This window comes from Triplophysa rosa, linkage group LG4 (genome assembly GCF_024868665.1).
Source record: "Triplophysa rosa linkage group LG4, Trosa_1v2, whole genome shotgun sequence".
In the NCBI taxonomy this organism is placed as follows: Eukaryota; Metazoa; Chordata; class Actinopteri; order Cypriniformes; family Nemacheilidae; genus Triplophysa; species Triplophysa rosa.
In genome coordinates, this window is record NC_079893.1 from 29,541,253 (window position 1) to 29,558,115 (window position 16,863).

General features: G+C 37.8%; 2 protein-coding genes across 2 annotated transcripts; one reads left to right on the plus strand and one right to left on the minus strand.

Moving 5' to 3' along the window:
* The first annotated feature begins 1,387 nt into the window (after positions 1–1,387).
* ifngr1 (interferon gamma receptor 1) lies at positions 1,388–9,574 on the plus strand. Its single transcript, XM_057332434.1, has 7 exons — positions 1,388–1,691; positions 4,809–4,935; positions 5,302–5,474; positions 6,054–6,202; positions 6,765–6,927; positions 7,051–7,193; positions 8,399–9,574. Exons 1-7 carry the CDS (start codon positions 1,625–1,627, stop codon positions 8,774–8,776), a joined length of 1,200 nt encoding a protein of 399 aa, XP_057188417.1. The 5' UTR covers positions 1,388–1,624; the 3' UTR covers positions 8,777–9,574.
* Positions 9,575–9,626: 52 nt separating this feature from the next.
* ltv1 (LTV1 ribosome biogenesis factor) lies at positions 9,627–16,304 on the minus strand. The gene is made up of 11 exons (XM_057332433.1): positions 16,155–16,304; positions 15,744–15,875; positions 15,049–15,249; positions 14,648–14,732; positions 14,239–14,368; positions 13,947–14,145; positions 13,667–13,794; positions 13,447–13,577; positions 11,188–11,240; positions 10,373–10,573; positions 9,627–10,051 (listed from the first exon to the last, which is right to left on the minus strand). Exons 1-11 carry the CDS (start codon positions 16,155–16,157, stop codon positions 9,938–9,940), a joined length of 1,377 nt encoding a protein of 458 aa, XP_057188416.1. The 5' UTR covers positions 16,158–16,304; the 3' UTR covers positions 9,627–9,937.
* Between the last annotated feature and the right edge of the window lie 559 nt (positions 16,305–16,863).

Consider the following 16,863-nt stretch of genomic DNA (forward strand, 5'->3'; position numbering starts at 1 on the left):
AAAACCCATGGATCAGACAGGTGACTTTGAATGTAGCCCACAATGAAATGAAATCTGCTAAAGAACCAAAGTTGATTTGACTCAGTTTCAGTCTGTTCCAGGCAGATTTGTTTCTAATGTGTTATATAAGTGACGCAGATACTTCAAACCCAAAGGGCAAGGGTCATTCTGTACGTTCTAGAGTAATCTCTCTCCCTGTCTCATCTAAATCATTCATAAATGCCAGAAGATGTTGCAGAATAAATTCTAACACACACTGATAGTGGACATGCCCAATAAAGGATAAAAAAGTGGACCTAAAGGGAACTTACATCCACAAAACCTTCCTGTTGCACAATAGGTTGTTTGTAGTGGGAAAAGGCTTTTCAGACTAAAAAAACGTAAGAAAGAAATGGTTCTTTTTAAGAAACGTTATATGAAAGGTTCTTTAAGGAAACAAAATGGTCCTTCAAAGTCATCAAAAAAAAAAAAAACGTAAAATAGGGCACAGTATATTGTCGCCTTGGAATTAAAAGGTTCTATATATGTATGTTCTGAGCAGGTTTGAGATGAGGAGCTTCAAAGTTTTTGCATTCTATTTGACTTTTTAAAAAAATTTTTTTTTTTTTTTAAAATTTTTTAATTTTTATGTAAAAATTTTTTTTTATTTTAATTATTTTTTTAATTTTTTTTAAAATTTTTTTTTTTTATTGTGCATTCCAATTAATATCATTCAAACTGCAGTTGATTTGTTTTGATTTAATAACTAAAAAACCCACTCCTAACTTACACAATAAAACACTATAAAAACATAATAACAATAAAAAACATGATTTTTGAAAAATGAGTTATCTCATAACTAACTCATAACTAGTCATCTCATTTTAGAACCAAACTCATTCATTTTTAATATTAATGAATATTATTATAATATACAATATTAAGGATTTTCCGTATTGTGTTTTTTTTACAGCTGTTTTACCGATATTTAAAATGTTGCACTGTATTGCGTTGTGTTTCAGGGTTAACAGAAATACTTTCAACACTGTAGCACCTTTATCTTTAAGGGGAACACGCTCTGTTCTTTCTCAAATGCTCTTTAAATAACATCTGAATATAGCTTTATGACTATATTTGATCAAGTTCGCTGAAACGTTCAGAAATCTATATAATAGCCTATATCGTGTAATATTTAATAATAATACGAGTGTTTGATGTGTAATGTTATACAGTGACATCAGAGGGCGCCGTCCGATTTGACTTGAAAAGTGAAATGTGATCCCACATTAGGAGATAAAATCCCCGCGCTGAGTAATCGATGGCGTCACACGCTTTTCATTTGAAATTGTAAATGTATTAATTTGATTGACTTTTAAATCATTTCTTAATTCCAAGCCCTGGAAACCTCAAAGCTCTACGCGCCGCGTACTTAGGCTACCTGTGAAGCACACACCTGTGGGAGTGAATGCACGCGTCATTTCCCAGAAGTGCGCGCGCGCGTGTGTGTCTTCCCTTTCATCCGCAGCTCTCGGTCATGACGCTTCGTATCATTCGTATTTTTTGTCAAATTAAGGAGCAATAATGTGACATTCTTTTGACTGGAGGCTATAGTGTGTGAACGGTGTATTGACACTCACTGACAATAATGCAGATTCAGGTCTACGTCGTTGCCTTGTCTATCTTGATCTTGGGACCCGGAACAAAGGTTGACGGTGAGGATTTGTTTGTTTGTTTTGTATTTGTTTTATTTACTGGTCTCACATAGTTCATGGTACAGTAGGTTATTTGTTGTTAAATCATGGTAATACAAATGGTAATTAGTCTTGTAAAAAATTACATGATTTCACTCAAATAAAGCGATGGTTACTTGTTTAAAGACATATATTTTAGTTAAATCATTCATGAATTTATTCATTACTTTACTTAACACTTTATCTTAATGACTTGTCAACAAGGTTGTCACATTAGTGTAGTCAACCGTCTTAAGTTTAGTATACAAACAGGTTACTAGTTTATATTTCACAAATGTAGCTACCGTGGTTTAACCACCATATTTGAAGTAAATTTGTGGTAACTATGGTAGTAAACCCATAGTTCATTTTCTTAAATGGATTTAGTCACAATAATTGGAGAATTGCCTCCAAGCAATATATTTCCCAAGTTATAGCCCGGTCTCCACTTCTTAAAGGCTATAACTTGGGAAATATATTGCTTGGAGGCAATTCTCCAATTATTGTGACTAAATCCAAGAAAATGAACTATGGGTTTACTACCATAGTTACCACAATTTTACTTCAAATATGGTGGTTAAACCATGGTATTTTTGTTTATAATGAACTATAATCTAATTGACTGAAAATGAAAAGATGTGTACTGTTTCATTTTACATTTCTATCATTTTCGTGGGATGCAAGGGTTGGTACTGGTGCCAGTTTTTATTGCGCTTCCAGTCAGGGGTTCACCCTGAATACACACATGACATGTAAAAACATGAAAGAAAAATGACATGAAAGAAAAATGTGGAAGTCGTTTTAATGTTTCAAACATCCGTATCACCTCATACACAGACAATGTGTGAAAAGACTGAAAGGCGAAGACATTTACACATAACTCTAATTTACTACACATTAACTAAATCCATAAAGCAGGTTGAAGTTCAAGCATATCAGTGCTGAATTATCTGTAGTACTCTGACATCCACGGTCACAAGACCTGATACCTGTCAGGTAATAAAGTGAAAGCCATAAGGGTGTGAGATTTCTTTTCTGACCTGTTCTGATGGTTTAGTTTGCTCGTTTTGGAGAGATTGTGACAAATATGATTATGGATTACCTAAAAGAAGCTGAAAATGCACACTTGATAATGTGCGTGTGCTCTGTAATGTTGAGCAATTACGGGCTGGGCGTTCTAGGAAGATGGCACAACTCAAAAGGAAGTTAAAGTTACTCAGTCCTGGCTTTCTTGTGAAACCAACATTAAGACTGACTGAGAAATGACTCTGTAGATTTCTCAAGAAATCCAAGAGGAAAAGGAGGTTATGCGTGACTTTTACATTTCTTCGCCGTGACGTGAGGGCACAGCGTGATGGTTATTGGTCTACAGTCAGAACTAGTAGAACCGGTCTTTAAGCTTCAATGCACAGAGATCATTCTTGGTCGTGCAGAATACATCAAAGTCCGACGCCATCAGTGTAAGAGACAGTTCAAATTTTCCTTCACGTTTGTTCGCTTTGAAGCCGCCTTCTGTCTTTCACAATATAAGGTGTGTAATTAAAAATGACAGCCTTCTTTTCAGAGACGAAACAATTGATGACTGATCTGGGGCTCAAGGGCGTGTCCCATTTATCCGTCAATAAAATATTCTGAAATGAAACATCCCTCCGTCTAAATTTACCAGGAACTTCAAAACTTCTGAATGAACAAAGAAGTTCATTTGAGTTCAATAGGTAACATTTAAAAATAGTGAATGCAAATGCTTTTAAAAGCATCTGAAGGTCAAGCCTCCAAAAGAGTGGATAAGAAAAGTAGAAACTGGCATTAGGAATAAGTAATAATGGCCTTTATATGACATCTGATAGCAAGTGTGAACGTGTGTGTGGAGGCGTTTAAATGGAGAGAGCGGTTAATACACTGCCTAGGGGAAACTGTTTTTGTATCGAGAGAGAGAGAGAGAGAGAGAGAGAGAGAGAGAGAGAGAGGACAATAACGATAACGAGGAGGACAAAACTTTACAAATTGTTTTACATTTAAGATACAGATAAAGATAAATAGAGGACCACCTTCAGAGAACAATAACTCATTGAGAGTAAATCAAAAATCTATTTTTATCAGAGTGAAACTAAAGCGTGGATTGGTATTCTCAGAAATGATCATTCGTTATTAACTTTAAAGTTATTGTTGTTGGTGTAAAGAGGCTGATAGTTCAAAATATCTTATTTTGTGTTCTGCGGAAGAAAGAAAGTCATACAGCTTTGAAATGACAAGCGGGTGAGTAATAGATGACAGCATTTTCCTTTTTTGGTGAACTATGTATAAATAAATATATTTTGTATATAATTTGTAATATATCATTTTGAAACCATAAGATGATTTTTTTATCGTCATTCAATGAAAGCACATTTGCCCTCAAATTAACTCATATTCTATGTATTGTGAAATGTCCTAATGCTGAACTTTTGTTTTCAACAATAATTACAGTACAAGTCCCATCAGAAATAGCTACTGATTAAGACGCACCCCTTCTTTCCAAAACCCCGCTCTCTAAAGACATGCACAAACACACACACAGACCCTTGGAGAGCATTATAAGCAAAGATGAATATCTCATATACTGTACATGAATCGCAATATCGTGTAAGAAAAAAATCAGTTGCAAACCATGAGATCAAAACCGTGAGGTTAGTCACGACAGCTAAATACCATTCTTACTGACAGCTGATGTTCTCGCCTTTCCGCTTGCCATACGGGTCACCCCGTCATTGTGCAGAATGATTGACAGACAAAAAGAGCTTTGAAGCGTTCTGATTGGCTGAACAAAGAATCTGACCAGACGAGCCACATTTTTGTTTGCAGTGCACAGGGTGTAGCGCTGTCACAGACGTGATATTTCATGTCTGTGACGGGAACATTTTCAGCGTGCCATTTTATAAAATGAATATGCTCGTCTGTCAGGAAAACAACGCCACAACTTAATGGTCCACTATGCTAAAAATATTTTCATCTTTTGACTTTGGTTCTGCTTTTGTTGTGTATATATGTTGCACATGAAATGCACAAAAGCATATGATTTATTAAGCTTGACAATGAACTTTTTATTTTCTTCTCTTTCAGCTGAGAGCCTTCCTCCTCCCAGCAACGTGTCTATAAAGTGTGACAGCTATAAAGTTGAAGTACACTGGCAATATCCATATGCCGTGGAGAATGTTGTCTTCCGGGTGGAGGTGAAGGATAAAAGCGGGTAAATCCACTGCTTTAAAAAAGACCACAGCTTTGTTCCAAGATCTAGTGACCTATATATATATACAGTATATATAATATATAGTTGACATGTTTAAAGCTACTTACCTGAATTATGTATTTTGCTAAACGGCACTGATGTTTGAAAGTAACTCACCACAGGCCCACCACAGTACACAAAAATGCACGTTAAACCTGTTTCACTGGGACTTAAATTTCTTTTCTCATTCTTGCGTGAAGTCTTTCCTCCTATTTTCGTTCTTAATGCTTCTTTTTGTCTAATGTTCATTTTGATGTGAACGGCAGCATTTTTCCAACACAGACACTGCCATCCGGGGGTCACGATTATGTGTCTTCTGTGTTCCAGGATTGAATTTGATGACACAAGCGAACACTGGATGAACATATCCAACATGCTCATGAATCCAGTGTTCAATCATTACGTCGTCTTCGTGACAGCCAAACAGGGAGACAAGATGTCAAAGAAATCCGATTCAAAAACATTCAGTTTCAACGAGCACGCCACCAGCACTATTAAGTGTAAGTGAATTTAAAGAAACACAGAATCTGCATGACCATGAAATCAAATCCCCCCCAACAATATGTTTGTCATTTTAGTAAACGGAATAGATTTGCAATGGACGTATAGCCAAGAATTGCACTTGCATATTTTATTCCGATTGACTTCGTATTTTCCTGTTTACGTAAATAACACGTTAATATAATGTTAAGGGGTCTAGCTGTTGGTGTTTTAACATCAGAAAAGTTTTTGCTTTTTCCATTTTATACAAGAAACCCAAATTAATCTTTTTTAAACATTATTTTTCAAAATGTCAGGTAAAATGTGTGCAATTTGTAGTTGCTTCAAAAGGGTTTTAAAAATGCACACATTTCGCTTCTGTCCAAAGCAACTTACGTATATTATATATTTTTAATATGTGTTACCTTTTGGGTTAAGGAACATTACAAATTTATAAACAATTTCAATACATTTACATTTAAGAAATATATATTTGAAATGGGATGAAATGGCACATTGACAGATCTGATATGGTTATGAGTGCTGTATTTCTTGAGCATCACATTTATAACGTTGACCTTCTGCTCGGGTGCTTCCAGGTCAGTTGGAGTTTCCAGACGTTAAGCTGTCGCCAAAGGAAGGAAATCTTCACCTAGAGTTTACCAACCCTCTGTACCTGTACAGAAACACACCAGCTCTTCGCAATAACACAGATATGGATTTCGAGTTTTGGGCTGAATCAGAAGAGGTAATATTCGCCTTCAAGACTTCAATTTAATACTTACACAGTATATAGACAAAAATATTGTGACGCCCCTCTCTAATAAATCAGTTTCTCTATTCCAGTAATTCCAATCAAATCACAGTTTAACGTTATACCATACAATACCATATTAAAGAATGTTGTTTCCACCTTTGTTGCAACAGTTTTGCAAGAGCCTTTTTTGTTCTGAAATGAATGTACCCCTGTGTACAAGTCACTGGTGGGTTTGGGTGGTGAGTGTTTGGCTCAAAGGGGTTCAGCAGGGTTCAGGTCTGGGACCATTCAAGTTCTTACACACTAGACAGAACAGAAAAGGGCTCTGTTCAACTGTTGCTATAAAATTACAAGCACGCGATTCTCTTGAATATCATTATATGCTGTAGCATTAAGATTTGTGCTCGCGGAAATAAAAGTAGCCAAACCTGTTCATTAGAAGTGTGTTACAATACTTTTGTCCATATAGTGTATCTAAAAGTACATATATAAAAATACATATCTTTTTTTCTATGAAGGATGCAGGAATGACATTTCTGAGTATTTGTTTTAGATCACTAAAACGTCAAACAGTTGTGGAAGGGAGCTTAAAACATGCGAGGCATCTTTTGCCTTTGCCAAGAAGAGAGATAAATACTGTCTCAACCTAACAGGAGAAATCGGACAAAGATTGCTTAAGCAGAAGAGACAGTGTTTCATTGGAGACCTCACATACTGTAATTACTCCAACTGCACAACACAATATGCACGCAAAGTTTTTTATGTACCTTGTCAAAACAAAAAAATATGTGTGCATCTGATGGCGATGTAATTTACTTATGTTTTCTTTTCTCCAAAAGACCCGCCGATCACCACATACCTGTATCCATTGCTGGGGGTTGTTTTATCATTGCTGTTTATAAGCTTTATTATAATGTTGCTGGCAAAGATATGCAACGAGCAAATAAAGAAGAAAGCAGCGACTGCTTTTCCCTCATTCTTGGTAAGACCTGTTCCAACTTTATTTCCTTGAAGTGGTCTTAAAATCAATATACGGAAAAACCTTATTTTATAGAATATTGTAGTATATTATGATTTGTGCGGGTCTCGGTTTATTAATATAAGGGCTGTTAAACGATTAATCGCGATTAATCACATCCAGAATAAGTGTTTCTGTTTACATAATATATGTCTGTGCATATATATTTTGTATTATTAAACATATACACATAAACACACGTGTGTATTTAGTAAATATTTGCATGTATATACTTACATTTATATATCATTTAAATTATATATGAACATTTATTGATTTTTGTATTTTTCTTAAATATATGGGTCAAAGACGAAAAAGGGTTTAAGCATAAAAACAATTAAGTGTAATACTGCTTTAAATTGTTGTTGTTTAAAAAAAAGTTTTCTGTTGAATTTAATTGCATTTTGTTTGTTTTTCTGAGCAAAAAAAATCATACATTTTTCCCTGATTTACATAAGACGCCCACTAAAAAAATTCAGTGTAACAATCTTGTCAGGCATATTTACAAAAAATTGACTTATGACAAGACTAATTACTTTCACCCCAAATGCTAATTAGTTGCATTTTTAAATTTGCCACTATCCTAAGTTTTGCCCATTTAACAATAAGTTTTTTTTAATATGCTCCCTTATTATTTATATTTTAATGTGCAAGTCAGAATAAGCTTGTTGTTTGAATTTGTACATAAAACTAAGTTGAAACCATAAAGTGGACATTTTACTTACATTTAATGTGCTTTCTATGGACATAAAATCACTTTTTCTTTTGATGGGGGCATCTTAACGTCTTTGACCCATATACATGTATGTGTTTATAAATACAAAATCAATATGCATAGTACACAGACATATGTTATGTAAACACTTTTATTTGACACACCTTTTATTCCGGATGCGATTAATTGTTTAACAGCCCTAATTAATAAGCCTACTTTTTATTCAAGTGCCCTCATAATCATTCATCAAATTCTGAAAATGGTCACAGTGAAACCAGCCTTTAAAAGACTCCACCTTCACTTCAAATTTTAATTTAAGCAAGTAATAGACAGGCAGGCAAATCGGTGCTCGCCTACAACAAAAAACCTTCAGGTCCTTTTGTCCCGTTGTGTTCTTTATAAGATGCATTCCTGCTGTGGGATTGGTTACTGTAAACTGTTTCTTGTTTGGTAGGATTTCAAGCCACCGCAAACACACCTGTGCAAACCTCTAAAAACTGTGCAGGAAAACGTGGCGAGCGATCTTCGTATCGAACTGGTCACTCACGACCCTGCTGAGAACACCATGTTAATAGAGATCGACCCCGATGAGCAGCAGTCGTCGGATTGGCAGAGTTCTTCCGTCGACTCAAAGAACTACAACAAATATGGTGGAGACGGTGACCTGGAGGATGCCAGATCCTCTAGTGATTTAGATTTAGGAGAAACGGTCAACAGTTGTCACACCCACACAAGCAGGTCCATCAGTGACACATCTGCAGGATACGACTGTCCACACGTCCTCAGACTAGAGATGAGTCCTGGAGATGAAGTACAAGGTTACAGAAACTAGAGACCCGTCCAGGACAAACACAACAGACACGGTGATTGCTTTCAGAGGCTGACATGTGAAGGGAAGTCCCAGAAAAGGCAAATGATCAGGGATGTTTTTGGGAATATGTCCGGACCAAAAAATACACTATGTTTTGTACAACTGTTTGTACAAACAAAAGCTTTCATGTGAGGATATGAAGTGGAATTTCCCAGTTATTCTGGTTCACAGCATTGTACAACGGCATTTATTTTCTTCCCGTATAATGCAACTACAGGGATATTTGTTTTTTTCTACATAACGTAGTCTTACCATCTTGTGTGTCTTTTACACTACTGTACTGTATGATTTAACAGTGCATCTCAGGTTGTGACTCAAGCTACTTAATATTTGCTACGGCAAGATCATAAGGTACCAATTCGGACTGCTTGCCAATGACATCGCAACAAGACAACTCAAAAAACATGGAGTAAAATGGCACATCTACTAGAAATCCAAATAGAAATAGCTTTGTTAACTGTGAAGCTGCTGCAGTTTTGGTTGCGTGTCCAAGTAAATGCCGTGTTTCGGCAATGAAGTGCACTTTGTCAAATAACGATTCATACAAAAAATCTGTCTGTTATTATTACGAGGACAGGAAAGACGTTTCAGGTCAAAACTTGTTTTTTATGTTAACTGCATTAACAGGGTAAAGCATTTTAACATAGCGAATTATTGAGCCATCTAGAACAGCCATGTTGATTATTGTATACTGTATACTTGTGCATTTATTTTTTATTTATATAGTGTATTTTTTATTAAAAGTGGGGTTGGATTCTATGGAAAAAGTTGCGTTTGCTATTTTTAAATACACAAGGACTGCTAACACAATTGCTTTTTTGAAAACAGTCGGAGGTTTTAATTGCACTGGCTGTTGGTGAGACATTCTACATAGAGCAAATGACATATAATTCAATCATACGCTGATGAAGTACATTAGAGGAAAAGATGCTTTAGGTTGTGTGCATGTTGCAGACTGCTCTTACACAGTATGATGTCTTGATAGACGTTCACAGCTAAATGCTGTGATGACACCCACCCGGAGTAACCATGTACCCCTTTGAAGTCACGTGCGCAGTAGGGTCCTATAGTGTCTGCTGGCACGCAGAACATCGCAGTGATGTTTGCGGTCTCTGAGAAATCCTATGAGAGCTTCAGACCCTGAACGTTTGCTCTTAAGCCAACCATCTGCTTCTCCTGCATCTGTTTCTCCTGTTTGAACGCCAGTTTGTTTGCCTTCTTCTCCGTCCTCCTCTCCTGCACAAATCACAGACGATCACAGTGTAAGACAAATGAGGAACAGCAGGTTAAACTCCATATTAGGATAATTACTTAGTAGATAACTACTGTAGTTGGAAACATGAATCTGTTTTATCTGATGTTGGGACAAGGACACCCTGTTCTCACTTCCTGATTGTCTGATAAAACAATGTTCTTATTTTCTGATTGGATGACAAGCAAATATCAGACTACACTGCACTGCATCTTAATGTGTATACTTAAAAAAAAATTTCAAAAAGTGTTTCGTATAATGACACATGAAATACCGCCATCTGTAGGTCTCGGCTTTGTACGCACCTTCCTCTCCATTTTGATGGCCTGTTTTCTAGCTTTCCTCTCCTCGGCGCTCTCTTCTTGCAAGCGGGGCTGCGTGGAGACTCTGGGCAGGTCCGACTCGTTGATTCTCTCCATTCTCTCCACCTGTTTGGCCGTCGGGCCTCTTTTCTCCAGGACGTCCAGAGGAATGCCCGTCTTTTGGGACACTTTGATTGGCTTAGTCTGCAAACAAACCCGTCAACTGTTCATTAGCTGCAGAACGTTCACGTGAAACAACTCAGAAATCTCTTAGCAACTACATCAACACCTGAATCTCTTTGATAATCTCTTTGGTGTTCTTACGCCATAAAAAATAAATGTGAACAGACATTGTGAACTGCGAGTAAACACAACCTTGCGTGTCTTTATTTAGCTGGGCGGGTTAAACCTGACCGATCACTCCAGGCGCCTGACAATAACACCACCATTAGTCATGTTCTCTTATAAATGCATTAAAAAACTATTTTACATTCTCTTATCGATTAATTAATTGTGTCAAAGTAAAGTGAAAACATATGACTGTGTTATTTACAGTGTGTGTGATTGTATTTAACACTTGCCATTTTTAAAACTGATTTTACAAGCTTATTCATATACATTGTAAAAGGAATTATTTACTGCAGGCGGCAGTAGACCGCATTGAATCTAATGTGAAATGTCATTTTAGCTACATGCAAACTAGATCTTGATTTGACTTGGAAATGTAACTCTCGGCGCACCTCAACTATGTCAGCTTACAAAACAACCCAACTAAACGGGTCATTAAGCATCATCGACAAAACGAAAAGTTTCTTTACCTTAGGAGTGTCCTGGATGAGTTTGGGTCTGTTGTACAGGTTGGAATATGTGCCTGCGTGAGAGAGTAATAATCAATGATCAATCACTTCAGATTACAAGCGTCATTCCGTAAATGTGCTCAGAATTCAGGCACAAATATATAAAATAGGGATGTCCCAAACACATTTTTGTGTCTCCGATCTGAGTCATTTCATTTTGAGTATCTGCCGATCCGATACATGCATTTTCCTAGTGCTAGCACACTCCAGGTATATTAAGGCAGTGGTTCTCAAACTGGGGGCCGTGGCCTCCTGGGGGGGCCCCAAGATGGTTCCAGGGCGCAACAGATTTTGTGGCATTTTAGAAATATAGATATTTATCATAAAACAACGCCACCAACCAAAAGAATTGATGACTTAGCATTGTTTAACTGAATATTTTCTTGGTTTAATTAAAATTTTAAGTTTAAGATTATAAGTCTTTATTTGGGGGGGCCGCAAAGCAATGCACTCTACACAAAGGGGGCCTTACAACAAAAACGTTTGAGAACCACTGTATTAAGGTTATTAAAACATTTTTTAATCTTTTCAAACTAATAGCCTAACATATTGTAGCAAACATGAATGACAGAATTTGTTTTTTCAACTTATTCAAATAGCAGGATTAGATGAAACATTAAAATGGCCCTCTTCGTCAAGGAACTATTGTTAAAATGCTTTTATTGCAGCTGGACAGGAGTTTGTCCTCATGTGGAGGCGGAATAACAGAGCTACATTCAACACCGCCTCAAAACTAAAACACTCAAGACAATACTGCAAGTTCACTCTGTGCTATTGACATACAGATGTGCTCAAATTTGTTGGTACCCTTACAGCTCATTGAAATAATGCTTCATTCCTCCTGAAGAGTGATGAAATTAAAAGCTATTGTATCATGTATACTTGCATGCCTTTGGTACGTCATAGAATAAAGCAAAGAAGCTGTGGAAAGAGATGAATTATTGCTTACTCTACAAAGATATTCTAATATGGCCTGGACACATTTGTTGGTACCCCTTAGAAAAGATAATACATCATTGGATTATAGTGATATTTCAAACTATGGTAGAATGGTAGAAACAGAACCAAGGATAACTGCCAAAGAGATACAAGCTGAACTCCAAGGTGAAGGTACGTCAGTTTCTGATCGCACCATCCGTCGCTTTTTGAGCAAGACGACGACCCAGGAGGACTCCACTTTTGAAAGAAAAACCTAAAAAGCCAGACTGGAATTTGCTCAAATTCATATTGACAAGCCACAATCCTTCTGGGAGAATGTCCTTTGGACAGATGATTCAAAACTGGAGCTTTTTGGCAAGTCACATCAGCTCTATGTTCACAGATGAAAAAAATCAAGCTTTCAAAGAAGTGAACACCATACCTACAGTGAAACAGGGAGGAGACTTGGTTATATTTTGGGGCTGATTCGCTGCATCCGGCACAGGGTGCTTTGAATCTGTGCAGGGCTCAATGAAATCTCAAGACTATCAAGACATTCTAGAGCGAAACGTCCTTCAACAGCATAATGACCCAAAACACACAGCTAAAATCACCCGAGAACAGGGGGCGGACTGACCAGTAGGACATTCTGTCAAAGTCCAGAACGGCCGTCCCACCAACAGCCTATGGCCGTGATTATGGGCGGACTAGCGGACGTATTATAACTTCTCATCTGTGTCATTATGTTTGTTGTAAAGCTCCGGTAGAGAGCTGTATGAAGGAAGAAATCAGACGCTAACCTGTGTTCTCCATCACAGAGTCATGGAGCTGAGTGAACTCGCTGTAATCGTCCACTTTCTTGAGGATTAAATTGTTATTATTGAACAAAGCTCCATTGCTAATGCCTTGAGGAATGCTCGCGCTGCTGACATTACAAGCGGCTGTCAGTGTTGCCAACTATTTTCAATGGAAAGTACAGTCCATACAGTCATCGCATTTTAAATCATAAACGCTCAAACAAGGTCAATAAGTGATTAGTTCTCGGAAACATTGTTCGTGCATGCGTATCTCATTCACGCGTCAGTGCGGTCTGAACTGAACTGCTCACTGAACAGAGTAGACACAGAGAGGTGGTGCTGCGAAGGGAAGGCAAAAACTCGCTCCCGCGGGGCAGTAGAAGTGAAGCAGAATATTTCGCTAAGTCGCCAAGGCTTATTCAGAAAGTAGCTAGATTTGTCGCTTCATGAAAAACATCACTTGTTGACATCGCTGACCGTGATTCAGTACTTGTGGAATACTCACTGATGATGGTCTCACAGTCCCAGCGCTCCACAGGCGGCTCGATGACCACCGTCTCCATCTCCAGCACCTCCTCGTCTTCCTCTGTTAGCGAGGGCAGCTCAGGAGGACCCAGCTGATCCGGCTTCTGATATCTAAACACACACAGAGATTGATCAGTCCTCCTGTAGACACACACACACATGCAGATGTTAAGATGTAAACGATGTTGACACACACTTACTCTTTCTCTTTCTGGATGAAGTAGTCTTTGATGACCTCGTCCAGCCGCTCGCTGTCTGGTTGGATGTAGCCCTCCAGCTCGGCGTTATCCAGCGCTCCGATCTCATCGTCGTCAAACTGCTCGTAAAACTGCTCGGAAACACACAATGCAAGAAACGCTGTGTTTTTAAAAAGGAATCAATGTTAGATGACTCTTATGGTGCCAAATTTGCGCACAACCGTTTCGTGACGTCAACGATTCGCTACACAAACGTGTCTGTCGCTGCATTTTCCTGACTCACCCTTTCAAAGCAATCGTCCAGGAGCGTGAGCTGCTCGTTTCTTCTCATGACCGAGGAGGTCATCGAGTATTCCGTAAAGCGACTCTTCGTTTCGCAATCCCCAAACATGAACTCCCGGCGGGGACCATCTCCATCGTCCTCCTCCTCTTCGTCATCTTCCTCGTCCGTGTCCTCCCATTCATCATCATCATCATCATCACTGAGGTCAAACAGAACGAAAGGTTATGCAGAGCTTTCACCTCATTCGTCCCGTGTGCTGATGTTATGTTCTTATATTCGGACTCAGCCTTACCCCATGTCGCCGTCCGGGACTTCGTTGGCCTTGAGCACAAAGTCATCGTCCAGCATGTTCTCGGGGTCTTCAAAATCAAAGTCCTCGTCCATAGCAGCGACGATGTCAGGGTCCATATCCAGCCGGGGCCCTGGAGGTGTCAAAAAGAGAGACGGACAGTGAGGACAAAGATTTATAAAAATGCATGATTGAACAGATAAGCAAGATGAAAGAAACAGCATCGGCCCCCATTGACTTCCATTGTACGGACACAAAACCACCGAGACATTTCTCAAAATAGCTTCTTTTGTGTTCCACAGATGAAAGAATCATATACAGGTTTTAAATGAGATGAGGGTACATAAATGATAACAGGTTATTTATGTCTGGATGAACTATCCCTTTAATCTGATCCCGCCGTAGATCTCACCTGAAACAGGAGCGGCTTTGTTTAACAAACCCACTTCCTCTTCAAAATCTGTGGCAAACACAGATGAGGGAAGCGTGATGGAGGCCTGCAACCATGAGATGAAAAAAACTTTATCAGGACATCAAACACACACATCTAAAGACATTCAGGGATGTGATCTACAGGAAATCCAAGTGGACCGTGACGCCGTCAACGTGAATACACTCGCTTACTGTTACTGTACAAACACGTCACGTGTAGTCAAAACTATCAAATAAAGTTCATTGCAAGTTTGATGGCTGTATGTACATTCAAAACTTCAATTTAATAAGGTTTAGCGAGATGTTACATATTTCGACTAATAACATATGTCATTGTCTATGTTAAACGCTAAGACCAGAGTAGCTGTGGTGTGACCTCACAGGAACACGGCTGACATCTTCCTTTGTCTTCTCTTCGTCATTGTCCTCTGTCGTCCTCGATCGAGCATCTCTGTGGACTTGAGGGGTGGAGACCAGCGCTGTGGTCTGGGACACGTCTTTCATATGCTGCAGGTAATCGTAGTCGTCGTCGAAAAACACTCCGAACTTCTGCTGTTCTTCTTTCCTCTTCTCGACCTCTACCTGCGAGAACACATCAGAGCTTTGATGACTCGGTAAATAAAACGCTTTGGGCCAAATATCCTCCACTACCTTTTTCTGGACCACTAAACAGTTAAACCTGACTTCATTCCGTACATGTAAACCATGGTCTATACAGGACTTGAGGGTCTATATAATGCGGTCTGTATACAACAGTCTATGTAATGATGTCTGTATATGTATAATGCACATATTTTGAGGACTACATAATTCTTTCCATATGATGCTTTTTATACAACATATGTACTAAGGACTCTATAATGAGGTCTAAATAAAGCTGTGTGCTTTATATGAGGTGTATATTATGCAGCGAATATCTTATACATTACATATACATCTATAACATCTATATCGAGGTCTATAATTATTTCAAATACAACGCTATCTACATAAGGTCTCTATAATATTATATATACTGCTGTCTATATGGACCTACCTATATAACTATATGTATAATGCCTGGCCGTTTGTTTCACCTTAGCAGCAGGTAGAAGCACGTGTTGCGGCGCTTTCTCATCGGCAGCCAGCGGGTCTTTCTGACTTCTGTGCACCAGATGAAATGACACCGCATTCTTTTTATCGATAAAAGGTTTCCTTTTTCTGTGAGGCTGCACGAAAACAAGGGTCACAGCTGATCGTTATACAACTGAAGTAAAAACATATGATTCTGGTTATATTAAGATCTGTTTAAGTCAATGTTTCCTTTACAAACTGGAGCACAATGTGTGAACACATTGATCATCTTCACCGTGAACTTTGTTGTTGGTGATAACATATTCAATTTAACATTATTATCTTGAAATAAATAGTTATAAACAACAACAACAACAACAAAAATCGTGTGATCTACGACGACTGAATTCACAATACAAACGTAATTTACTCACCATTTTTATGAAAACGATTGAATTGCTATTTGATGGTTTTTATGTCCGATGTACGGTATAAATAATAATGTTACAATAACTTATGTTTTAACGAATTAAATCACAAAAACACTTCTGTTGGCTGGAAACACATGGAGCACGGCGGACATTTTGAAACAGTACCATTTCCATTGAGTGAAGGGGCGGAGCCAAAAAAAAAAACGGGCGATAGTGTCGAATTAAAATGTTATTGTTAATAACTGTTGTTTATATACATGCCGTATTTATCTCAGCTATAATTTTATACTGGAGAAAATAGATACAAATCAAGAATTAGAAAACACTTTCAGAAAACACCCCTGATTCAATTTTGGTTTAGTCTGAAGAGACACATCGACGTTACGCATTGATGACGCTTCCAACAATGGATGTAATCTCAAATAAATAAATAATGTGTTAACAATTTTATCAATCAATAGATAAATATGTGTAAAACACGGGTTTTTCGTTTTTCAATAAAAATGTTAATAAAATGAAAATGTTATATAAAGGGTTACCTTAAAAAAATGTCTCATCTACTGTCATTTATTCCTCTTTCCCATTGATTTTATTTGATAGTAAGTAAGGGGGCTGAATAATTATAAGTTTAATTAAATCAACAAAGATATATATTTTCCATTTTTTTAAATTATAACATATTTTTAAAAATATGTCATTTTTAATCAAAGCA